The sequence below is a fragment of the Oncorhynchus kisutch genome, linkage group LG21 (genome assembly GCF_002021735.2).
Source record: "Oncorhynchus kisutch isolate 150728-3 linkage group LG21, Okis_V2, whole genome shotgun sequence".
Classification (NCBI taxonomy): domain Eukaryota; kingdom Metazoa; phylum Chordata; class Actinopteri; order Salmoniformes; family Salmonidae; genus Oncorhynchus; species Oncorhynchus kisutch.
Window position 1 is genome coordinate 28,332,619 of NC_034194.2, and position 26,768 is coordinate 28,359,386.

Genomic DNA, 26,768 nt, shown 5'->3' on the forward strand with positions numbered 1-26,768 from the left:
TTTATTGGTCACAGACACATTTTTAGCAGATGTTATTGCAGGTGTAGTGAAATGCTTGTAAAACACACACACACCACCCAGAGCACAGTTAAAACACAACACCGCACAGGGTCCTAAAGAACGGAGCGCTAATACCCAGTCCCTTCTGTCATTAGAGATGTGATTCAGTTGTGTGTGTGTGTGTGTGTAGTGGTATCTGGGTTCAAGGCATTTAGAATCAGGCCATTTAGCTGATTACGGAACCATCATCCCACAGAGGGGAGGCCTCCCGCGTTAACACAACACACACAAGAAACCATACAGAGTAACTGTGCTCCGCGTTGTAGCAACCCAGTTGGATGCCTCAAATACTCCTGCTTACACAGACACACATACACACACTCTCTCGCTCCAGTCACACTCTACAGTAGAGGAGCAGCGCAGTGGGCAGCCTCCATTAGAGACGTCGTCTTCAGTGCTGTGCGGACCGTGACCACGCCGCAGAGGAATTCCACAGCCTCCTGCTGTCACCGCCAGGTTCCCACGCAGGGCAGGGGGCAGACAGAACAGGTCCTTACCTGCGTGTAGCACTGACAACCGGGGGGGGTGTCCTCTGCATTGGTGTCTGTCTGAATTAAGGAGATTGATAGTCCAAGTATGAGTTTACTTCAGTTCCTCTGTGATTTTAAATCTGCTGCCGTGATGACCAAGTTCAGCCTAGTTACCAACTGGTGTCCCCCCCACAGCTTAGGCCTACCTCGAAGATTTGCCTATAAGTATTATTTCAGTTTCAGAATATGTAGGTTCACAATCACCACAAATATAAATGGCATCACGCCCACACGAATGAGTGGCGCAGCGTTCTAAGGCACTGCATCTCAGTGCTAGAGGCGTCACTACAGACCCTGGTTCTGTAGTGCACAATTGGCCCAGCGTCGTCTTGGCTAAGGGAGGGTTTGGCCGGGGTAGGCCGTCATTGTAAAATAAGAATTTTTTCTTAACTCATTTTCCTAGTTAAATAAATGTTAAATAAAAATGAAATATTGGACTAATGTTGCTTCACTGCAATACTCTGTTCTGCCACACGATGGCGCTAGTCTCTCTAGAGACACCGGTTATAGGCCTCCTGCTGTGTGTGTAAACCAGCAGTCTTTGAGATGAGCGATTCCCTTTTCCATCATTAGTAGTGTGTGTGCCTGTCTATTTTAACTTCTAGCTTACTGTTAATGATTCATCTGGGTTAGGGCTGGACGATTATTAAACCATATTTCTATTGCTTTCTAACTTGGGCTCCCAAGTGACACAGCGGTCTAAGGCACTGCATCTCGGTGCTAGATGCGTCACTACAGACCCTGGTTCGATTCCATTCTGTATCACAACCGGCCGTGATCGGGAGTCCCATTTGGCCCAGCATCGTCCGGGTTTGGCCGGGGTTGGTCGTCATTGTAAATAAGAATTTGTTCTTAACTGACTTGCCTAATTAAATAAAAAAATGTGTGATTCATGTTATACACTGAGTGTACAAAACATTAGGAACACCTGCCCTTTCCATGACATAGCTTTCACCTGGTCAGTCTATGATATTTTATTGATGTCACTTGTTGAATCCACTTCAGCAGCATACAGAGCACCAAAAAGACCTAAAGGTGCATAAAAACAACATAAACCTTTATTCTTGCAATACAGGCATTTGGAATATCGCGCTAAAACATCAATTAATTTGGTCTATCGCCCTAATCTGGGTGTAGGAGGCGAGTAGCCACAATGGATTTAATGTACAGCACCTTTTCATGAATATGATCCAGGGTTTACAGTGTGGATTTGGATTGATGTGTTAAATTTCTTCTATTTTTTTTTTTCTGACCGTGTGATTTTATAGGCCTTTGCTTATACACTGTAAGCACAGTACACGGCATAAACACAACCAGGTTTGGTTACGATGGACCAGTCTTCTTTGACTGCTGTCAATCCTCTGTTTGCGCCATCACATTTATTTCCAATAACCTGAGGCCTTTCATGTCATTGACTAAATGCATGCAGTAGTCAATGAGATGGTTTTTCTTCCTTTTTAATCCAAACACTTGAAGCTCTTGTTGTTGTTGTGTGGGTGTATTCAACACAATCAGCTACAGCCACGTATGACCTCAGTCAATCCTCTAACAGTGTTGATATTGGTACATTTGCTATTAATAACCTGAGGGGTTTGAAGTGGTTGTGATTCTGAATTGCATTCAGAAGTAGTCAAGTTTCGACTGTCCGACCAAATCAAGGAAGTTAAATGGGCAAATGGAGGCTCCCACCATTAGTGTATCCCTTCTTTATATCAGGAGCCAAAGTGCTTCACATGTCGGTCACTAATTCTGCCGCTCCAGGGAATTCAGGTTATCACCGTGTCCCAGAACTTATCTCCACGCTCCAGAACTTAATTAATTAGCTCTGGTAATTAATTATTTGAGAGAAAGTAATTGGCAACCAATTCTCACCTGGAGCACTTCTGTGACATGTCCAATTAATTGATCGGGGGGAATCAATTAGGTGTTGAGATAAATATGACAGAACCTTGCATACTCCACTGCCCTCCAGGACTTACCCGGAGAGACTGCTGCTGAAGTTACCACTAGACACTGTGTGAATACACATAGAAATAACGTTTCTGTACATGCATTTACCAAACCCATAATTCACTCTCCTGTGTCCCGCTACCGGGGCGGCAGGGTAGCAGTGGTTAGAGTGTTGGACTAGTAACCGGAAGGTTGCAAGTTCAAACCCCCGAGCTGACAAGGTACAAATCTGTTGTTCTGCCCCTGAACAGGCAGTTAACCCACTGTTCCTAGGCAGTCATTGAAAATAAGAATTTGTTCTTAACTGACTTGCCTAGTTAAATAAAGGTAAAATAAAATAAAAATCATACGCCTCATGTTTCTAGGCTGAAAACACAAAGCTGCCCTTGGATCAGTGTCTTGGTGCAACTCCATCAGCAAAGGTTATGATTGAATGAGGGTAAACCAATTCTACCCAGGGGCTTCAGCGGACCCTATTCCCTATAGTGACTATGTGACTTTGGTCGGAAGTAGTGCACTAGTTGTAGATGTTTGAGCTCCAGACTAGAGCCATTAGGCCACCTGTTTAGGATGGGCCATGTAGTGTGCTAGGCTATATGGGGAATAGGCAGTTACTGGACCCACTGCTCCTGGCCAGAGAGCCATCACCTGGCTGGTTAGGCTGTGGCAGCCCAGCTCCTGGCCAGAGAGCCATCACCTGGCTGGTTAGGCTGTGGCAGCCCAGGGCCCTGCTGTGTTCATATTAAGAACTCTGACAGGAGAATATGGAGAAGAGTTCACCCACTGTACCTTCCCCTAATCCATTATTCACTCATCTGTTTCCATTTATACGCCTCCTGTTTCTAGCAACTATGTGTGTTGACTGTCTTTGACTTGGGCAAACTTGGGACGATTTATGCATGTACCTTGTAAATCCTGCATGCTCATGTTAACACCATTCGCTGTAGGTCTGCTGTTCAGTTATACTCCCAATATAGTGTTCTTGTAAAATGTCTTGCATTAGCTCTAGGGTTCTATATACAGAGCTTTGCAAGTTGTTAGCTTTTCATTCAGCTTTAAGTTGACTTGCAATGTTAAATGGAAACCCCATCAACCCCAGTTGATGGGTTTGCCATATCATCATACTTTCAAAGGGAATGTTATTCTATTGATTTTTCCCCTCACTTCGAAGAGGAAGGCATCCCATCAGCCAACATCAGCGCTGCAAGACAACATGGTAAGATAGTTAACGTTACCTAGCTAACAAGCTAGAGAGCTACATTTGTTAATCAAAACCAAAATCTAGCTAGCTAGCTTCAATAATATGCTGGCTATATTCCAATGTAATTAGCCGGCTGCTACTGGAGACATGATTTGTAACTTTGCAAGCTAATATAAGCATTGTTAGGTTACATTGGTTAACTGTTAGCCTCTGCTGTAGTTAGTTAGCTAGCTAACGTGACTAGCTGTGTTCTTTTTAGAGTCCGATCCCATCATCTGCAGAGGCATCAACATCAAGCTCAGCACCAGGAACTAGTGTAAGTCACCTTCTAAAATCAACTAAACCTTTCTGTGACTCCATGATGAGCAAATACATCTACTGGAGCTAGGCTTTGACATGGTCTGTATCTTGTCATAGTTGGTGTGTTTACAAGTAGGCTACAACTTGGTCGATGCAAGGGTTGAAGTCTAAATTGTAGAAAGGGAGGGGTTGGTGTGGGTATTGTGTAAAGGTTAGTATGCATGACCTATTGACATGATAAATATCACCAATACACAAGTGTTCCTCAAACTATTCCCACCCTTGCAGTCAATTCTTTGGCATGGGGGAGAGAGGGGCTGTTAGTATACTCTTCTAGCCTATTCACTCGATTGTTGGCAGTGCTCTCCTCAACAGCACAACTACAGGTGCTCATACACAATAAGACAACTAGACCGTCTACAAGTCAAGCACCCTTCAAACGTTCACATCTTTGCTAACAGCCCAGCAAAGCCCCATTTATTGATTGAGTATAATAAAACACACACCAGTCTACTGTTCCTTTTCTTCTTTTTTACAGAGGAACCTGGTTTATTTTATGGTTACACATCCTCATGACCTGCCTCAATGTCTTTCCAGGAGACCTGCAGTACAAACACATCTTCTGCAATAGGTCGAAGCAGTGAGTGGTAAAGAAAGTGTATGAGGCTTGTTCACCTGGCTGTGGATTGCAGGAAAGACCAGAGAGTTTTCTACAAGGAGCCAGAGTTGCAGCCCCCCCAAACTCAACATCGCCACAGCGCCAAAGCCAGCTAAACCAACACAAGAAGAAGTTCACCAGCTGAAAAACATTCAGGAACATACTTGGAACGTTCAATCAACACAACATACGTATTCAGTTAGACTGATGTTGTACTATGGTCACAACTGCATTGTGGTGTATATATTGCTAGCTGTATATAAGTGTTTTGTATAATATATTTTACAAGCGACTAAGTGTTTCCAGCAGCATCAGAAACCAATAAACTGTTGACTTCAACTTCTTGATCACTTCATTATGTTTATGAAATGTATACTGAACAATAATATAAATGCAACAATTTCAAAGATTTTACTGAGCTACAGCTCAAAGGAAATCAGTCAATTGAAATAAATTCATTAGGCCCTAATTGATGGATTTCACATGACTGGGAAGGGGTGCAGCCATGGGTGGTCCTGGGAGGGCATAGGCCCACCCACTGGCGAGCAAGGCCCAGTCAATCAGAATATGTTTTTCCTCACAAAGGCTTAATTACAGACAGAAATACTCCTCAGTCTCATCAGCTGTTTGGGTCGGTGGTCTTAGACGATCCCGCAGGTAAAGAAGCCAGATGTGAAGGTCCTGGTTACATGTGGTCTGCGGTTGGACGTACTGCCAAATTCTATAAAACGATGTTGGAGGCTGCTTATGGTAGAGAGAGAACATTAAATTATTTGGAAACCGCTCTGGTGGACATTCCTGCAGTCGGCATGCCGATTTGCATGCTCCCTCAACTTGAGACATCTGCAGCATTGTGTTGAGAGAACTGCACATTTTAGTGGCCTTTTATTGTCCCCGCACAAGGTGCACCTGTGTAATGATCATGCTCTCTAATCAACCTCTTGATATGCCACACCTGTCAAGTGGATGGATTATCTTGGCAAAGGAGAAAGGCTCACTAACAGGGATGTAAACACATTTCTGCACAACATTTGAGAGAAATAATATTTTTGTGCATATGGAACATTTCTGGGATCTTTTATTTCAGCTCATGAAACATGGGACCAACACTTTAGAAGTTGGGTTCATATTTTTGTTCACTATATATATTAGGATGAAGTTGCTTCAGTCTTACTGCTGAAACAAATTATTCAGGTAGTTGGTTTATCACTTAAACTTTAATTTGTTGGCAAGTAAACATGTAACAAAACTGTATATTGGTGTCAATATAGCAAAAAAGTAGATATTGCTTGTATTCAAGACAAAGTTTATTTGCTCTGGATACCAAGGTGAGTTTGCCATAACTGTTCCTGTTGTGTAATGTATGACATATATATATACAGTACAAGAAAAATATACCACTAACGCTTAACAGTTCTACAAAGGGAACACTAGCATATGATGTGTTTTTGGTGGTGCAGTGAGGTGTTCGGAGACAATTTGATACAAAGGGAGTTTGTTGTTATGGGACCTTTCACATCTCTTGAGTCATCAACTTCTTTGTATCCAAGTGGTGTTGTCTGTGAGAGAAAGACGAACGCTATTACTCATTCATGGGCAATTGTTGTGTGCCGTCTGTATTCATACTGTAGCAGCATGGTGTAGAGTCAGACATCTCACAGACATACGTTAACCAGCTAGCTACAACACACTGGTATAGTTACTCCAGGATTGATTTGTCAAGCCAAAGTCATTCCTTTACTCTCCGCTAGCTAGCTATAACGTTAGACTACAGTACATTTTAGGTATAGCAAATACAGCTAGCTAGAATCGATCACAATTGTACTGTACTAAACAACACTGCCTCGTAAAAAAAGAGCTTATATTGCTAGCTAGCTAGCTACCGACAGCAAAACAACTTAGTGCATTCGGAAAGTATTCAGGCCCCCTTTTCCACATTTTGTTACGTTACAGCCTTATTCTAAAACAGATTAAATTCACATTTCCTCATCAATCTACACACATTACCCCCTAATGAAGCGAAAACAGGTTTTTAGAAATGTTTGCACAGGTGCAACCTGTTTACATTGATCATCCTTGATGTTTATACAACTTCATGGGAGTCCGTCTGTGGTAAATTCAATTGATTGAACATGATTTGGAAATGCACACACCTGTCCTATATATGGTCCCACAGTTGACAGTACATGTTAGAGCAAAAACCACACCGAGGTCGAAGGAATTGTCCGTAGAGCTCAGACAGGCTTGTGTCAAGGCATATCTGGGGAAGGGTACCAAAAAATGTCTGCAGCATTGAAGGTCCCAAAGAACACAGTGGCCTCCATCATTCTTAAATGGAAGTTTGGTACCACCAAGACTCTTCCCAAAGCTGGCCGCCCAGCCAAACTGAGCAATCGGGGGAGAAGTGTCTTAGACAGGGAGGTGACCAAGAACCCAATGGTCACTCTGACAGAGCTCCTCTGTGGCGATGGGAGAACCTTCCAAAAGGACAACCATCTCTGCAGCACTCCACCAATCAGGCTTTTATGCTAGAGTGGCCAGACAGAAGCCACTCCTCAGTAAAAGGCACATTACAGCCCACTTAGAGTTTGCCAAAAGGCACCTAAAGGACTCTCAGATCATGAGAAACAAGATTCTCTGGTCTGATGAACCAAGATTGAACTCTTTGGCATGATTGCCAAGCGTCACGTCAGGAGAACCTTGCACCATCCATACTGTGAAGCATGGCGGTGACAGCATCATGCTGTGGGGATGTTTTTCAGCGTCAGCGACTTGGAGACTAGTCAGGATTGAGGGAAAGATGAAGGGAGCTTTGAGAGGATCTGCAGAGAAGAGTGGGAGAAACTCCCCAAATACAGGTGTTCCAAGCTTGTAGCGTCATACCCAAGAAGCATCGAGGCTGTAATCGCTGCCAAAGGTGCTTCAACAAAGAACTGAGTAAAGGGTCTGTGTACTTATGTAAAAGTGATATGAATATTTTTACATTTTACTTTTCTATACATTTGCAAAAATATCTAAAAACCTGTTTTTGCTTTGTCATAATGGGGCATTGTGTGTAGATTGATTGGGGGGGGGGACTATTTCATACATTTTAGAATAAGGCCGTCATGTAACAAAATGTAGAAAAGGACAAGGGGTCTGAATTCTTTCCAAATGCACTACTTGTCCTGGTCCAGCTTGTCTAGGCTGCAAATGCTTGCTAGTCTCGCAATTATTTTTTATCCCCAGCTGTCAACTCCTTTTTGTGTCTTCTGGCTCAAATAAATAGGACTGTATGTTCTTATGTGAAAGAATGTAAAAAAAAAAAAAAAAAATGTAGTCAGCCAGCTCTTCTTGGAAAGTGGAATTCTCAGAAGCAGCCAAATTATTTAGCAATCTCAGTGCACTGTAACATAGCTCTTCTAAACGAGTAACACTCTTGTTTATAAAGCCTGCCTTCGAGTGTGGGATCAAGGAAGTGTGGCTCCCGGCAGGCAGTAGTCTTTAGAAAGCCAGGGAAATTGAATCAACCTTGATGTGCTGCAATGTCCTGATAAATGGGAATGTCGTTGAGAAAAGTCCATAGGTCTATTTAGGACAAAGGACAACGATATCTACTCGCTGCCTGCGTGATCACACAATTGGCGAAACACAAAGGCCACAATAATTGCTACAAAACATGACTTGATTCATTTTTAGATCAGAAAGCAGGCTCAATCAACCAGTGACGTCATTGGATGAACTCTCCCGTCATGAAAATTAAAAAATCCATCTAGCTATAGGGCATAATTATGTCTGAAACACCCTCTCATCGCTCATAATTATGCAGGTAAACTGGAAAAACACCCCAAGTAGTGTCTAGCGGTGAGGTGTCCCTTTTTAGCCGTGATTGGAGAGCCCATTAGCTCTTCTTTTTTTCTTTTTTGAGCAATATTCTATGAACTCCAACATGATTCAAGGAGAACACTCTTCTGGCATGATTCAACAACGCTGTTACAATAATAGCACTTTTCACAATTTATTTAAATCTGTAGGTTGTAAAATGGCGTGCAATAAGGCCTGTATAGAGTTCAAGCTAATGCATTTTCCCTCCGCCTTCAGTGTTGAATTCGCCCTTACGACGAGTAACCAAATCCATTTACACTCTCAATCTGCATTAGAAGTGTCTGTATTTTTATTTGTGGAAGCATGCACATAACTCCTGATACAACAATTTAGAATTTCAACAGATTCACCAACAACAACACTGCGGCCCAATGGGAGGAAATGTGAGTGTAGAAAAAGGACTAGTCAGGTGTTAGCTTTGTGTGTCCTCCACGTCAGTCAATGTGGAGCCCAAGGCGACAGCCCACTGGAGGCTGAATGTGTTACTTCCTGCCTGTTCGCTCTTTCCCGTTCTGCCTCAGTCTCCATTCACCTCTGTGGAAACAACCATCCTTTTCTCTCCTCCTCTCTCTACCCTTATTGTATTGTCCCCTGCCTGCCAATCCAAATGAAGACCTTGATGAGCAAAGACAGCATTTAATTTATTTCCTAAGTAAACGCTTTCTTTCCTTCTTGACGATATAGTTGAGGTGAAGTAAATACAGACATAGTATTTCTAATGTGTACATTCTGAAAGAATACACACTTGGAACAAAAACGTTCTCAGCCTTTCCTTTCCGTTGAATGCCAAGGATTTGTCCTCGAGCTCTACTGTCACTGTCTGTACAAGTATTGCTCTGGTCAAGTAAAGAGCTCCAAAGTTGGAGCTCAGAGTTGTGCTCAGTATGCATGAAATGGGAGAAAAGTATGTATTTTCCTATCCCCCCCACCTGGAAACCCATATGCTTTACCTATCCAATGTGGATGACCTTGTATCCAGTATGCATATGTTCCCAAAAAACATGATTATGGAAAACATGTGTTTTTCCTGGACTTTTTCCTGCACTAGTGGTGCAGACCGGTGAAGTAGTCCTCCTCACCTTGCTGGAGGCGCGTGTGTGTGTGTGAGAACATGTGGATCCTGACAGAGGTAGTTTGTATGCTCATCCAGGCATGCTGTACCCCAGCTGCTGCTACCTACTAAACAAGACCAGCTGACCCACAGGCCTCTCAAGGGACACACGCACACATATCACAAGGACTCGTGTTAAGGAGAAGAGTATTTTGGTGTAAGGAGCTGTGTACACTACATGCACAAAAGTATGTGGACACCTAGTTGAACATCTCATTCCAAAATCATGGGCATTAATATGGAGTTGGTCCCCTCTTTGCTGCTATAACAGCCTCCACTCTTCTGGGAAGGCTTTCCACTAGATCAGGGGTATTCAAGTACTATTTGAGAAAATCAGGTCACACATTTCCTAGGTGGCAATGGTCCGGATGGATAATGTAATTTATCGACGTACTAACAAACCCCGTTCTGGGTCGGGATCCGCTCTGCTGTCCGCCAGTTGAGTATGTAGGCATTAGATGTTGAAACATTGCTGCAGGGACTTGCTTCCATTCAGCCACGAGCATTAGTGAGGTCGGGCACTGATGTTGGGCGATAAGGCCTGGTTTGCAGTCGGGGGTTGAAGTCAGGGCTCTGTGCAGGCCAGTCAAGTTCTTCCACAAACCAATCTTGACAAACAATTTCTGTATGGACCTCGCTTTGTGCATGGGAGCATTGTCATGCTGAAACAGGAAAGGGCCTTCCCAAACTGTTGCCACAAAGTTAGAAGCACTGAATTGTCTAGAATATCATTGTATGTTGTAGCATTAAAATTTCCCTTCACTGGAACTAAGGGGCCTAGCCCGAACCATGAAAAACAGCCCCAGACCATTGTTCCTCCTCCACCAAACTTTACAGTTTGCACTATGCATTGGGGCAGGTAGCGTTCTCCTGGCATCCCCCAAACCCAGATTCGTCAGTCAGAGTTCCAGATGGGGAAGCGTGATTCATCACTCCAGATCACTGAGCTCTCCAGTAAGGCCATTCTACTCCCAATGTTTGTCTATGGAAATTGCATGGCTGTGTGGACTAATTTGAAGGGGTGTCCACATAGTTTTGTGTGTATAGATATTCAGTACCAGTCAAAAGTTTGGACACCTTCTCATTCAAGGGTTTTTCTTTATACTATTTTCTACATTGTAGAATAATAGTGAAAACATCAAAACTATGAAATAACACACATGTAATCATGTAGTGACCACAACATTTTTCAACAAACAAAATACATGTTATATTCGAGGTTCTTCAAAGGTTCTTTTGCCTTGATGACCGCTTTGCACACTCTTTGGCATTCTCTCAACCAGCTTCATGAGGTCGTCACCTGGAATGCATTTCAATTAACTGGTGTGCCTTGTTAAATGTACATTTGTGGAATTTCTTTCCTCTATGCGTTTCAGCCAATCAGTTGTGTTGTGACAAGGTAGGGGTGGGATACAAAAGATGGCCCTATTTGGTAAAAGACAAAGTGCATATTATGGCAAGAACAGCTCAAATAAGCAAAGAGAAATGACTGTCCATCATTGCTTTCAGACATAGTCAATCTGGAAAATTTCTAGAACTTTGAAAGCTTCAAGTACAGTTGCAAAAACCATCATGCGCTCTGATGAAACTGGCTCTCATGAGGACCACCACAGGAATGGAAGACCCAGAGTTTGCTCTGCTGCACCTCAGATTGCAGTCCAAATAAATGCTAACAGACACATCAACTGTTCAGAAGAGACTACGTGAATCAGGCCTTCATGTTCGAATTGCTGCGAAGAAACCACTGAAGGACACCAATAAGAAGAAGAGACTTGCTTGGGCTAAAAAACACGAGCAATGGACATTTAGACCGGTGGAGATCTGTCCTTTTGGTCTGAGTCCAAATGTGAGATTTTTGATACACAGTGTAGGTGAACGGATGATCTGCGCATATGTGGTTCCTACCGTGAAGCATGGAGGAAGAGGTGTGATAGTGCGGGGGTGCTTTGCTGGTGATACTGATTCATTTACAATTCAAGGCACACTTAACTAGCATGGCTACTACAGCATTCTTTAGCGATACGCTGTCCCATCTGGTTTGCGCTTCGTGGGACTATCACTTTGTTTTTGAACAGGATCATGACTCAACACACCTCCAGTCTGTGATCTTACTACATTTGCACACACTGTATATAGGTTTTTCCATTGTGTTATTGACTATACGTTTGTTTTATCCAATGTGTAAGTCTGTTGTTTGTGTCGCACTGCTTTGCTTTATCTTTGCCAGATCGCAGTTTTAAATGAGAACTTGTTCTCAACTGGCCTACCTTGTTAAATAAAGTTGAAAGAAAAAATGTAAGGGCTATTTAACCAAGAAGGAGAGTGATGGTGCTGCATCAGATGACCTGGCCTCCACAATCACCCGACTTCAACCCAATTGAGATGGTTTGGGATGAGTTGGACCGCAGAGTGAATGAAAAGCAGTCAACAAGTGCTCAGCATATGTGGGAACTCATTCAAGACTGTTGGAAAAGCATTTCTCATGAAGCTGGTTGAGAGAATGCCAAGAGTGTGCAAGCTGTCATCCAGGAAAAACGTGTCTAATTTGAAGAATACCAGATATGTATAAAATGTCATTTGATTTATTTAACACTTTTTTGGTGACGACAATGTTCTGCGTCTTATTTTATAGTTTTGATGTCTTCACTATTATTCTACAATGTAGAAAATAGTCAAGCTAAAGGAAAACCCTAGAATGACTAGGTGTCCAATCTTTTGTGTGTGTGTTTGTGAGAAGAGGTGACTCTGGGATGCTGGCTTTCTAGGCAGAGTTGCAAAGAAAAGCCATATCTCAGATTGGCCAATAAAAGATTAAAGATGAGCAAAATAACAGACACTGGACAGAGGAACTCTGCCTAGATGGCCAGCATCTCGGATTCGTCTCTTCACTGTTGACATTGAAACTGGTGTTTTGCGGGTACTATTTAATGAATCTGCCAGTCTGTTTCTCAAACTAGACACACTAAATGTACTTGTCCTCTTGCTCAATTGTGCACCGGGGCTTCCCACTCTAATTTATTTTCTGGTTAGCGCCAGTTTGCGCTGTTCTGTGAAGGGAGTAGTACACAGCGTTGTACGAAATCTTCAGTGTCTTGGCAATTTCTCGCATGGAATATCCTTCATTTCTCAGAACAAGAATAGACTGACGAGTTTCAGAAGAAAGTACTTTATTCCTGGCCATTTTGAGCCTATAATCAAACCCACAAATGCTGAAGAAGGCCAACTAGTCTAAAGAAGGACAGTTTTATTTCTTCTTTAATTAGAACAGTTTTCAGCTGTGCTAACATGATTGCAAAAGGGTTTTCTAACGATCAATTGGCCTTTTTAAAATGATAAACTTGGATTAGCTAACACAACATGACATTGGAACATAGGAGTGATGGTTGCTGATAATGGGCCTCTGTACGCCTATGTAGATATTCCATAAAAAATCTGCCGTTTCCAGCTACAATAGTCAGTTTCAACATTAACAATGTCTACACTGTATTTCTGATCAATTTGATATTACTTTAATGGGCAAAAAAATGTTTTTCTTTGACAAACAAGGACATTTCTATGTGACCCCTAACTTTTGAATGGAAGTGTGTGTGTATATATAAATATGTACACACACACATATATATATATATATATATCTATATTACACGTACGTATGTATATGTGTGTGTGTTTTATACAGTTGAAGTTTACATACACTTAGGTTGGAGTCATTAAAACTCATTTTTCAACCACTCCACAAACTTCTTGTTAACTAAATATAGTTTTGGCAAGTCGGTTAGGACATCTACTTTGAGCATGACACAAGTCATTTTTCCAACAATTGTGTACGGACAGATTATTTCACTTATAATTCACCATCACAAGTCCAGTTTTTCAGAAGTGTGCATGCACAAAGTTGACTATGCCTTTAATTAAACAGCTTGGTAAATTCCAGAAAATGATATGGCTATAGAAGCTTCTCATAGGCTAATTGACATAATTTGAGTCAATTGGAGGTGTACCTGTGGATGTATTTCAAGGCCTACCTTCAAACTCAGTGCCTCTTTGCTTGACATCATGGGAAAATCAAAAGAAGTCAGCCAAGACTTCAGAAAATAATTGTAGACCTCCACAAGTCTGGTTCATCCTTGGTTGCAATTTCCAAACGCCTGAAGGTACCACGTTCCTCTGTACAAACAATAGTATGCAGCGGCCGTCATACCGCTCAGGAAGGAGACGTGTTCTGGCTCCTAGAGATGAACGAACTTTGGTGCGAAAAGTGCAAATCAATCCCAGAACAGCAGCAAAGGACCTTGTGAAGATGCTGGAGGAAACGGGTAGAAAAGTATATATATCCACATTAAAACGAGTCCTATATCGACTTAACCTGAAAGGCCGCTCAGCAAGGAAGAAGCCACTGTTCCAAAACCTCCATTAAAAAAAGCCAGACTACGGTTTGCAACTGCACATGGGGACAAAGATCGTACGTTTTGGAGAAATATTCTCTGGTCTGATGAAACAAAAATAGAACTGTTTGGCTGTAATTTCCATCGTTATGTTTGGAGGAAAAAAGGTGAGGCTTGCAAGCTGAAGAACTCCATCCCAACCGTGAAGCACAGGGTGGCAGCATCATGTTGTGGGGGTGCTTTGCTGCAGGAGGGACTGGTGCACTTCACAAAATAGATAGCTTCATGAAGAAGGAAAATTATGGATATAATTTTTCTTCATGAAGCTATCTATTTTGTGAAGTGCACCAGTCCCTCCGGCAACATCTCAAGACATCAGTCAGGAAGTTAAAGCTTGATCGCAAATGGTTCTTCCAAATGGACAATGACCCCAAGCATACTTCCAAAGTTGTGGCAAAATGGCTTAAGGACAACAAAGTCAAGGTATTGGAGTGGCCATCATAAAACCCTGACCTCAATCCTATAGAAAATGTGTGGGCAGAACTGAAAAGGTGTGCAGGGAGGCCTACAAACCTGACTCAGTTACACCAGCTCTGTCAGGAGGAATGGGCCAAAATTCACCCAACTTATTGTGGGAAGCTTGTGGAAGGCTACCCAAAACGTTTGACCCAAGTTAAACCATTTAATGGCAATGCTACCAATAATAATTGAGTGTGTAATCTTCTGACCCACTGGGGATGTGATGAAAGAAATAAAAACTGAAATAAATCATTCTCTGCTATTATTCTGTCATTTCACATTCTTAAAATAAATTGGTGATCCTAACTGACCTAAAACGGGGAATATTTACTAGGATTAAATGTCAGGAATTGTGAAAAACTGAGTTTAAATGTATTTGGGTAAAGTCTATGTAAACCTCTGACTTCAACTGTATATATATTAGTGTATTTCCATTTTACAATGATTAGGATCCATTTAAAGTTCGAATTTACAAAGGAACAGTCCAGGGCTGGGAGATGATGAGCGCCGGTCCTTTCACATTCACATTTCCCCCTTGGTCAGTGGATATTGCCAAATAAAATGTTTCAGAGTGCACAGAGGAGATTTCCAGCTTTACGGAACCACCAGGTAGCATAATAGACACTATTAGCATAGTAGAGATTGTAAGCAGGGGGGGAATCACCCGTTTTTACATGATTTATGTTTTTAAAGTGCTTGTTGGTACAGCAGTATGGATGGATGTTCCTTATGGTAGCAGACAGTAGCTGTGAAATTAGTTGAAAGAAATAAATACTAAACTGGATCCACTGTCTGTGCTTTTTTACATAACTGTTATACAAGTCTGTCTAATAGTTTGGTTTTAAAGACATGAGGAATGGCCTTAAGCTCAAACCCCAGGTGGATAAATTACAACAGACAGTTTCATCTGAATCTCCCCATAATATCCCTCTTATTTTATAAATGGAAGTTGCTGGCATTGTCCGAGTACAAAAATCCCCTTCCGAACCGCTGTGATTCTTAATGTTTTTAGTTATTAGAACTGGACCTGCAGTTATCACTGCAGGTCCCCCCCCCGTGGTGCTGGCTAATGAAATCCCCAAAGCCATCCAGCTATGAGCTCTCAGCCAAAGCTGCCATTTTGTGGGCACAGATGGAACATTGTTGCACCAAGCGTGAAATTAATGTAAAATCAACCATGATGCCTTTTCTCTTACATTTATTGTTTTAGGGTGCAGATGAGCTGACAACAGTGTGAATAGCTTTCAGGACTAGTCTTCTCAATCTCTCCTCTCTTCATCTCTCTATCCTCATCCCTCCCTCTATCCTCATCTGTCTCTCTTCATCTCGCTCTCTCTTCATCTCGCTCTCCATCTCGCTCTCTCTTAATCTCGCTCTCCATCTCGCTCTCTCTTCATCTCGCTCTCCATCTCGCTCTCTCTTCATCTCGCTCTCTCTTCATCTCGCTCTCCATCTCGCTCTCTCTTCATCTCGCTCTCTCTTCATCTCGCTCTCTCCATTTCGCTGCTCTCTCCATCTCGCTCTCTCTCCATTTTGCCCCTCTCTCTCTCTCCATTTTGTCTCTCTCTCCATTTTGTCTCTCTCTCTCCATTTTGCCTCTCTCTCTCTCCATTTTGCCTCTCTCTCTCTCCATTTTGCCTCTCTCTCTCTCCATTTTGCCTCTCTCTCTCTCCATTTTGCCTCTCTCTCTCTCCATTTTGCCTCTCTCTCTCTCCATTTTGCCTCTCTCTCTCTCCATTTTGCCTCTCTCTCTCTCCATTTTGCCTCTCTCTCTCTCCATTTTGCCTCTCTCTCTCTCCATTTTGCCTCTCTCTCTCTCCATTTTGCCTCTCTCTCTCTCCATTTTGCCTCTCTCTCTCTCTCCATTTTGCCTCTCTCTCTCTCTTCCATTTTGCCTCTCTCTCTCTCTCTCCATTTTGCCTCTCTCTCTCTCTCTCCATTTTGCCTCTCTCTCTCTCTCTCCATTTTGCCCTCTCCTCTCTCTCTCTCTCCATTTTGCCTCTCTCTCTCTCTCTCTCTCCATTTTGCCTCTCTCTCTCTCTCTCCATTTTGCCTCTCTCTCTCTCTCCATTTTGCCTCTCTCTCTCTCCATTTTGCCTCTCTCTCTCTCCATTTTGCCTCTCTCTCTCTCTCTCTCTCTCTCTCTCTCTCTCTCCATTTTGCCTCTCTCTCTCTCCATTTTGCCTCTCTCTCTCTCTCTCTCTCTCTCTCTCTCTCTCTCTCTCTCTCTCTCTCTCTCTCTCTCCATTTTGCCTCTCTCTCTCTCTCCATTTGGCCTCTCTCTCTCTCTCTCTCTCCATTTCGCCTCTCTCTCCATTTCGCTTCTCTCTCCATTTCGCTTCTCTCCATTTCGCTTCTCTCTCCATTTCGCTTCTCTCTCCATTTCGCCTCTCTCTCTCTCTCTCTCCATTTTGCCTCTCTCTCTCTCTCCATTTTGCCTCTCTCTCTCTCTCTCTCTCTCTCCATTTTGCCTCTCTCTCTCTCCATTTTGCCTCTCTCTCTCCATTTTGCCTCTCTCTCTCTCTCTCTCTCTCTCTCCATTTTTCCTCTCTCTCTCTCCATTTGGCCTCTCTCGCTCTCTCTCCATTTTGTCTCTCCCTCTCTCTCTCTCCATTTCGCTTCTCTCTCCATTTCGCTTCTCTCTCCATTTCGCTTCTCTCTCCATTTCGCCTCTCTCTCCATTTCGCCTCTCTCTCCATTTCGCCGCTCTCTCCATTTCGCCGCTCTCTCCATTTCGCCGCTCTCTCCATTTCGCCGCTCTCTCCATTTCGCCGCTCTCTCCATTTCGCCGCTCTCTCCATTTCGCCGCTCTCTCCATTTCGCCGCTCTCTCCATTTCGCCGCTCTCTCCATTTCGCCGCTCTCTCCATTTCGCCGCTCTCTCCATTTCGCCGCTCTCTCCATTTCGCCGCTCTCTCCATTTCGCCGCTCTCTCCATTTCGCCGCTCTCTCCATCTCTCATCTCTCCATCCCTCATCTCTCATCTCTCCATCCCTCATCTCTCATCTCTCCATCCCTCATCTCTCATCTCTCCATCCCTCATCCCTCATCTCTCATCTCTCTCCTCATCCCTCATCTCTCTCCTCATCCCTCATCTCTCATCTCTCTCCTCATCCCTCATCTCTCATCTCTCTCCTCATCCCTCATCTCTCATCTCTCTCCTCATCCCTCATCTCTCATCTCTCTCCTCATCCCTCATCTCTCATCTCTCTCCTCATCCCTCATCTCTCATCTCTCTCCTCATCCCTCATCTCTCATCTCTCTCCTCATCCCTCATCTCTCATCTCTCTCCTCATCCCTCATCTCTCATCTCTCTCCTCATCCCTCATCTCTCTCCTCATTCCCCCTCGCGCTCTCCTCATTCCCCTTCGTGCTCTCCTCATTCCCCCTCGCTCTCCCTCATCCCTCCCTCCCTCTCGCTCTCCTCATCTCTCTCTCATCTCTCTCCTCATTCCCCCTCGCGCTCTCCTCATTCCCCCTCGCGCTCTCCTCATTCCCCCTCGCGCTCTCCTCATCCCTCCCTCTCGTTCTCCTCATCCCCCCCTCGCTCTCATCTCTTTTAATTCAGCTCATGTTACACAGCCCTACTTGTTTGTCTTCTGGACATGTGTTGAATATTGCCTGTGTTATTGACATGCCATGAAGATGGTTATCATAGTATATTTCTGAAACAGGCCTGGAGCAGCTGTGTTTGGATGATTGAGCAGCTATGGCTGATGCCTGCTTGCATGTCCAATGAGTCAGACTGTACTGGGTGGTTGTTGTCAGAGGAAGAGACCCTGAGGGGGTGAGGGTTGAGGGGGTTTGAATATAGCAACAAAGTGTACTTCTGATGGTTGGAGCCATTTACATAACGTTTGACTCATTTTACAGATGCTCTTATCCAGAGTGACTTAGTTGTGTGTTTGATTTCCACATTGTTTTTGATATACTAAATGTAGTACCACCGAATCACTCTGGATGATGTGCTATAGTACCAACCAAGGTGAGACATATTATTGTTGTTATAGTAGGTGTTAAGCATACTGTTTTGTCCAAACCTAAGACTGTTCTATTTCAGTTATCCTAATCAATCAATGCAGACTACGACCAATCCAGACAGCTAGGCAGTATACATGTTTCTCTCCATATCCTTGCCTCTTGACAGACTGAATTCATGCAATTTCAAGTGTTTTAGCAGTGTACTGTTCTCCTTATGGTGTATGTATCAGCCATTTGACAGCCAGCCAAACTCCATTTAAAAGCCATGTCAGTGATAGGCTTTAGAAAAGCCCTCCAGTGTTTCAGTTGATGAAACGGAGTGAAAAATATAAAAAATATATTTTAATGACTGTCTTGACAGATATAGCCACGTATATATTTCTCAGAGTAGACTAGAGCCAGCTGTTACTGGGTAATTTCCCATTGGGGGGAAAAGGGTCAAGGTTTCCGATCTGTATAAGTGGTCGTTCCCCCTCTTGCGTGACTATCTTTGAGAATGTTTTCAAAGATGCTCTTTTTTTTCATGTGGGAAAGGTAACGTCCACAGATGGGGAAACTTGACACTTTTTTTTTTTCTCAATGTAAAAATAAATTTATGATACATCATTTTCCACCATCTTTACTGCAACCGTTCAGCAATTGAAGCTCATCTGAATAACTTCCTGGTTCCTTTTCACCACCAGAAAACAAAGTACCATAAAAGAAGCTAAAGCTAGATGCTGTTAAATACATCGGCCACCGGGTGGTGCTAAATCTTAAGTGCATATAATACCATATCTAAAAATTTTGATTCCACTGCATTTTTCTTTCTTCAGGTAGCCTATCAGATCAATCAAAGCGGCTGTATGGTCAGGCAGGTTGAATGGCATATTGTTTGGAAAGTGTTTGTGGGTTTAGGGAAATCTCAACCACCCCAAATGACTTTCCAGGGCTGTCATGGTCGGCAGCAGACTGGCGGGGGGTTTTCAGTAACGATGTCTCCATTGCTGTTCTGATTAAGGCAGATTTACAGAAGGGTAGGCTCGGATAAACAGACAGTAGAGCAGACTTAAAGAGCAGCCTTACCTCTGAGCGTAAGCATAAATAAACAACCACCATGCACACATGAGCGCCCACACAAATCTGGGCATATACTTTAATTGTTTTCCTATAATGCAGCCAGCTAAGTCTGGCACCAGGGGCACTTTCACTTCTGTTGAACTGTAATAGATGTTCTTATGGACCTAGCCAGTTACCCAATTCCTGCATTCATCAGAAGATAGGCCACCAGTACTAAGAAGATTAATATGGAGAATTACCTGTGCTGGTGTTGATCTCATCTTTACTGATTGATCAAGATGGTTGCTCAGAAAATATGTGCCTGGCCAGGTGAGATTTATGGACACAATCCTGTCGGAATTCTGTAGATGCAGAAGTCTCCCTTGGTTCGTCTTTGCCCAATCTGCAGAAGAGCAGATAGATGGCTTCCAGATGATCCCAAGTGGCATAATGTCACCCTGTCATCATCTGATTTCATGCCTTTGATCCATAAAAGCAGGCTTATGGAAGCAGCTTAACACAGCCTCTGAAAGTGGCAGCTTGAATCCCATTATTATATCTCCATCATCTGATCAGTCCTGCCTGATGGCTACAAGTCGTCTGCCTATGAAATCTGCCAAAAGCCCCTAAACCACCACAAACATGCTGCATTGTTATTGTCATAACGGAGTTACCATTAAGTAATAATATGAGAATGAGGCTGGTTGTTATTGATGCTGTGTCTGTCTGAAGTATTTGTCCTCCATCTCTCTTTTCCCCAGTCTGAATAATTAACTAGCTAATGTCTCCTCGTTCCACTGAGCATATTAACTTCCCTAACCACACACACGCACACACAAACCGTGGCTCCATCGCATTAAGCGACATTAGTCACATTAAGCCAGTGAAAGAACAGACGCTTTTTAATTATATTAAATTGCTGCTGGAGCCGCACTCGACAAGGCTACATGCCGTATCTCCATTAGTGAGGAGAAAGATGCATTTACTCAGACGCAGAACACATTTCCCACCAAACAAGCCATTACACCAGTCTCTGTCTAGGACAGACCAGACGTCATGTAATTCACTGGTGTGCGTGTGTGCACTGCATCTGTTACACAAAATCCACTTCAGTCAACGTGAAGGACGCTGTGTTTCTATCTGTAAGACAGGACCCAGTCCATAGCGTTCCATGTAAATGTACCCCATCGCCCCCCAAAAAATGACAGTTTCTATCCCAGTGCAACCTGGCATCTTTGGGTAGTCCTTATCTTAACCCTTATCTTAACTTATTGTGCTAGCGTCCCACCTCGACAACTTTCTGTGAAATTGCAGAGCGCGTAATTCAAATGACAGAAATAGTCATATTTAACGTTCATGAAAATACAACTGTCATACATCAGTTCAAAGCTTAACTTCTTGTTAATCCAGCCGCTGTGTCAGATTTCAAAAAGGCTTTAAGGCGAAAGCACACCATGCAATTATCTGAGGGCAGTGCCCAGCGGACAATTTTCCAACCAGGCAAATGCGCCACGAAAGTCAGAAATAGCGATAAAATAAATCACTTACCTTTTGAAAATATTATTCTGTTGGCACTCCAAAAGGTCAGAGCTAAATCACAAATGGTTGTTTTGTTCGATAAAGTCCGTCTTCATATCCACAAAAATTCAATTTATCTGGCGCACTTCATTCAATAATCTACCGGTTTCCCTCCCTCAAAATGCATACAAAATGAATCCCAAACGTTATCAATAAACTTCTCCAAACAAGTCGAACAATGTTTATAATCAAACCTCAGGTACTCTAATACATACGTAAGTAAACAATCAAATTTAAGACTTGAGAATCGTTATTGTCATTACCGGAGATAAACAACAAAGTACGTGCAGTCACTAGAACGCGTAACAAACACTACAGCCAAAATGGGATCTAAAAATTCCAGCAAATTTTTTCCAAAAACAAGCCTGAAACTCTATCTAAAGACTGTTGACATCTAGTGGAAGCCCCAGGAACTACAATCTGGGAGGTAATTCCCTTCATATTAAAAATGACAGCCATAGGGATCAATGGTGGGCCGAATTTTTTTTTCTGGATGGTTTGTCCTCGGGTTATTGCCTGCCATATCAGTTCTGTTATACTCAGACATTATTTTAAGTTGTAGAAACTTTAGAGTGTTTTCTATCCAAATCTACCAATTATATGCATATCCTAGCTTCTGGGCCTGAGTAACAGGCAGTTTACTATGGGCACGCTTGTCATCCAGACAACAAAATACTGCCCCCTAGCCTAAAGAGGTTAGCCCTTGCCTTATCCCTTGCCTTAGCCCCTGCATTAGCCCTTGCCTTAGCCCCTGCCTTAGCCCTTGCCTTAGCCCCTGCCTTAGCCCCTTGCCTTAGCCCCTTGCCTTAGCCCCTGCCTTAGCCCCTGCCGTTTAAAGTTTCAACTTCAATTGGGTAGGGACGTCCCAAGGATTCTAGATAGCAAATACCCTACCAATAGTGACAATAGCTCTATTCCAATATCCACATTAGCTTACCACTTATTGTGATGCAGTGAAAACCTCAACAGCTTTGACTTAGTGTTTATCATATCTATGGCATCATTTAAAGTCTGTTTGATTGATCTGGAATAATTTAGATAAAAACTTCAGTTGTAGTTGAATGAACTTTGTTTTCCACCCCCTGTTATCAAAGGTTGATGAGCAGTAGTGTTGTGATGTGGTGACTTACTGTGAGACTACTTGATGCCGAATGGAAAATAATCATTTCACCCCAGAATCAAAAACCTTGTGTAATTGTATCAAATGCTCGATTAGGTTCTGGGGGGAGATGATGAGAAGATACTGACGAGACTAGTGAAGTCTCCTTACTCTTATATGGAAAATCTCAGTGAAAGCCCTTCCCCTTCCGAAAACATTCAGCTTTAAATCATTGCATGAAATCCCCCCTCCCACTTTAAGCACCACCATCACCCAATGTCCAAATAACCAGCGAAGGAATACCAAAGCATCGGAACTACTGTTGCTCGTTAGTTGTCGCATCCCATACTCTTTTGACAGACGTTACGATACCATTTATGTTACGTTATCTGTCCACCGGAGATTAGATCCTCATCAAATCAGCATTTGCTTCTATTCTCAGACTATTTTGTTTGCTAAATGGCTTTTCCGGGAATCCAGATTTAGGCATTAGCTTGAAAACTTTCTGCGAATGTCAAACTACAGTCTCTCATCCTGAGACACAATGGGAATAGTGAGCTGTGAGCTCTGGTCTTGTACCTGCTGTGGAAATCCCCATTTGTTCCACAGTATTTAACTCCCAGTGCCTCGCTGTAGCGCCTCACTTGGCATAACAGCTTGCTGAGGAGAATGGGAGCGCGTCGTGTTTTAGGCAAATCCTATAAATGTAGGCAGCCCACACAGAGCACAGCAGCCTCTCCCATCATATAACCTCACTGAGGGGAATGAGAGATCATATGTGAGACGAATGGAATGGCAATGTAATAATGTAGCTGATTGATGCTGGTCTTTGTACTTACAACTGTGTTCATTATGTCCCTTTGGCATCCATGTATGTCATACAGAGTTAGAGGTCTGTGCACAAAGGCAGAAAAGTATTAGGCAACGGAAGTCATCAGAACCTTCTTGGAGCGTCAACAACCGAGCTGAGCTGTTGGCTTACATTTTCGCCTGGAGAGTCTTAATAGCCCTCTGTGTGTCCCACTGTGAGCCACCCAGTGTATGGTAATGGCACACTGCTCAGGCCATCTAGCATCCAGAATGATCTCTATCAGTCAGATCACTTCTCTGCCTCATATTTCTGTTGGGGGGGGGGGTAACACTGACCACCACCAGTGGTAGCTGTCCATCCTGGGGTGCTAGAATTACTCAGTGCTGTTTGTGTGTGTGTGTAAGAGAGACCCTGACATGGTCAGCAGTGTTGTCTGCTGGTCTCAGAGTGGGGTATATCTGTCCTTTTGAGGAGGACCCCTGAGGAACTGTCATCTCTGGTCATTTGGAAGCATTCATTCCTTTGGGATTTGTGTGTGTGTGTAACCTAGGCTTTCTGATTGAGTTGTGCCTCTGAGTTTGCTGTGTACTGTGTGAAGCGTGATGTCCTGTTGTGTTGTGGCCAGAGGATATTTCAGTGGTCAGTCAATTGTGTCCCTGTGACCAGTAAGGCTGTCAGGAAGAGGAGCAGAGTGGTGCCCTGCTGCTAAGTTGGCCTTGACGCACCGGCTGGATGGATCACTGAGGCTGCCCACCAGAATCCTGTCCTCATGTTTCTCTGTGCCAGGGACTTTGCTGGACCGGCACTCTAAGCATTATCCACAGTGTGTGTGTGTGTGTGTCCCCGTCTGTGTGTGTGTGTCCGCCTGTCTGTGTGGGTGTGTCCGCCTGTCTGTGTGGGTGTCCCCGCCTGTCTGTGTGGGTGTCCCCGCCTGTCTGTGTGGGTGTCCCCGCCTGTCTGTGTGGGGGTGTCCCCGCCTGTCTGTGTGGGTGTCCCTGCCTGTCTGTGTGGGGGTGTCCCCGCCTGTCTGTGTGGGGGTGTCCCCGCCTGTCTGTGTGGGGGTGTCCCCGTCTGTGTGTGTGTGGGTGTCCCCGTCTGTGTGTGTGGGGGTGTCCCCGTCTGTGTGTGTGGGTGTCCCCGTGTGTGTGGGTGTCCCCGTCTGTGTGTGTGTGGGTGTCCCCGTGTGTGTGGGTGTCCCCGCCTGTCTGTGTGGGGGTGTCCCCGCCTGTCTGTGTGGGGGTGTCCCCGCCTGTCTGTGTGGGGGTGTCCCCGCCTGTCTGTGTGGGGGTGTCCCCGCCTGTCTGTGTGGGTGTGTCCCCGCCTGTCTGTGTGGGTGTGTCCCCGCCTGTCTGTGTGGGTGTGTCCCCGCCTGTCTGTGTGGGTGTGTCCCCGCCTGTCTGTGTGGGTGTGTCCCCGCCTGTCTGTGTGGGTGTGTCCCCGCCTGTCTGTGTGGGTGTGTCCCCGCCTGTCTGTGTGGGTGTGTCCCCGCCTGTGTGTGTGTGTGGGTGTCCCCGTCTGTGTGGGGGTGTCCCCGTCTGTGTGTGTGTGTGGGTGTCCCTGTGTGTGTGTGGGTGTCCCCGTGTGTGTGTGGGTGTCCCCGTCTGTGTGTGGGTGTGGGGGGGGGTTCCCCGTCTGTGTGTGTGTGTGTGTGGGGGTTTCCCCGTCTGTGTGTGGGTGTCCCCGTCTGTGTGTGGGTGTGGGTGTCCCCGTGTGGGTGTGGGTGTCCCCGTCTGTGTGTGGGTGTGGGTGTCCCCGTCTGTGTGTGTGTGTGGGTGTCCCCGTGTGTGGGTGTCCCCGTGTGTGGGTGTCCCTGTCTGTGTGTGGGTGTCCCCGTGTGTGTGGGTGTCCCCGTGTGTGTGGGTGTCCCCGTCTGTCTGTGTGTGTGGGTGTCCATGTCTGTGCGTGTGTGTGGGTGGGTCTGTCGGTGTGGGTCTGTCGTTGTGGGTGGGTGGGTCTGTCTGTGTGGGTGGGTGGGTCTGTCTGTCGGTGTGGGTCTGTCTGTCCGTGTGTGTGTGTGGGTCTGTCCGTGTTGGTGGGTGGGTCTGTCTGTCGGTGTGGGTCTGTCTGTCCGTGTGTGTGTGTGGGTCTGTCCGTGTTGGTGGGTGGGTCTGTCTGTCAGTGTGTGTGTGTGGGTCTGTCTGTCGGTGTGTGTGTGGGTCTGTCTGTCAGTGTGTGTGTGGGTCTGTCTGTCGGTGTGTGGGTGGGTCTGTCTGTGTGGGTGGGTGGGGTCTGTCTGTCAGTGTGGGTGTGTGTGTCCCCATCTGTGTGGGTGGGTGGGGTCTGTCTGTCAGTGTGGGGGTGTGTGTGGGTCTGTCGGTGTGGGTGGGTGGGTCTGTCTGGCGGTGTGTGTGTGTGGGTCTGTCTGTCCGTGTGTGTGTGTGGGTCTGTCCGTGTTGGTGGGTGGGTCTGTCTGTCGGTGTGGGTCTGTCTGTCCGTGTGTGTGTGTGGGTCTGTCCGTGTTGGTGGGTGGGTCTGTCTGTCAGTGTGTGTGTGTGGGTCTGTCTGTCGGTGTGTGTGTGGGTCTGTCTGTCGGTGTGTGGGTGGGTCTGTCTGTGTGGGTGGGTGGGGTCTGTCTGTCAGTGTGGGTGTGTGTGTCCCCATCTGTGTGGGTGGGTGGGGTCTGTCTGTCAGTGTGGGGGTGTGTGTGGGTCTGTCGGTGTGGGTGGGTGGGTCTGTCTGGCGGTGTGTGTGTGTGGGTCTGTCTGTCTGTGTGGGTGGGTGGGTCTGTCTGTCGGTGTGTGGGTCTGTCCGTGTTGGTGTCCGTCCGTTGAACACTACAATGTTAAACCACAAATATCCCCGCAACACAAGGCATGGAACATCTGCCTCTGACCTAATTCATAGCAACCACACGCACGCAGACACACATGGATCAGTAGCAGAAGTTCCCCTTTGGAAGGATTAGACACATTAATGCAGGGCAGATTAATGTTTGCCTATCAGGAGCGTGCGTGTGAACACGGGGCGAGAGGGAGTGTGTGCATGTGAGTGAGAGTGAGGGGGAGAGGGGGAGGGAGAACAGCGTGACTGATCTCCTTTATATCCAGGACTATGGATGGGATTATCTATTGATCGGCTCGTTTTATTATCAGCGGCTGCTGACACGTGAGATGACAAACTGCTGTGTGACACTGAGGGTGTTCCTCAAAATGCATACTACCGTGCTCCAAGCTCGCAAATTGGCACACAGGACTATCGGAGTATGAGTCCAAGTCAAAGAATGTGAAACAGAGGACCGAGGGCACTTCTCAAATGCATACTTCGTTTGTACATATTTCTAAACATGGATCGATGCAAGCTTCATTAATGGCGGCCATTATTTGAGCTGAAGCGAGAGAAAATACTCAGACTAAGCAATTAAATGTTGCTTATTCACATCTCATATGTTGCCTGACTACAATATTTAATCTTGATACATTAATAAATACATGCTGTATTAATTTTGGCATGTTTATCTGCCTACGTACCGTAGATCGCAAGCCCATAACCAGTTATCCCTATTGACTTATTAACTACTAGTACTGTTAGCTAGCCAGATAGCCAAAAATAGTTAGCTAGCTACCCACAAGGAATTGACATCTATCTCACATAATATTAGTTTTAGGTCATTTTTGGCTCTTAAACTAGCTATCTAGCTAGATTATTACGATTCACATATCTAGCTGATAATTCCGAATTAAAACA

The 26,768-nt window shown here is 44.7% G+C and overlaps 1 protein-coding gene across 4 annotated transcripts in view; it reads left to right on the forward strand.

Moving 5' to 3' along the window:
* The window catches only part of atad2b (ATPase family AAA domain containing 2B), a 129,858-nt gene that overhangs the window by 50,485 nt on the left and 52,605 nt on the right, over nucleotides 1-26,768 (forward strand). Inside the window, exons 25-27 of one of the 4 annotated variants that reach the window (XM_020454925.2) lie at nucleotides 3,712-3,756; nucleotides 4,001-4,057; nucleotides 4,639-5,038. The exons of 2 other annotated variants lie outside the window; for them this stretch is intronic. In XM_020454925.2, coding sequence (XP_020310514.1) covers nucleotides 3,712-3,756; nucleotides 4,001-4,056 — 101 coding nt within the window. In that variant the 3' untranslated portion in view covers nucleotide 4,057; nucleotides 4,639-5,038. Of the gene's footprint in view, nucleotides 1-394; nucleotides 903-3,711; nucleotides 3,757-4,000; nucleotides 4,058-4,638; nucleotides 5,039-26,768 lie in introns of those variants that run through there. One more of the 4 variants, XM_031800746.1, reaches the window with a different exon arrangement.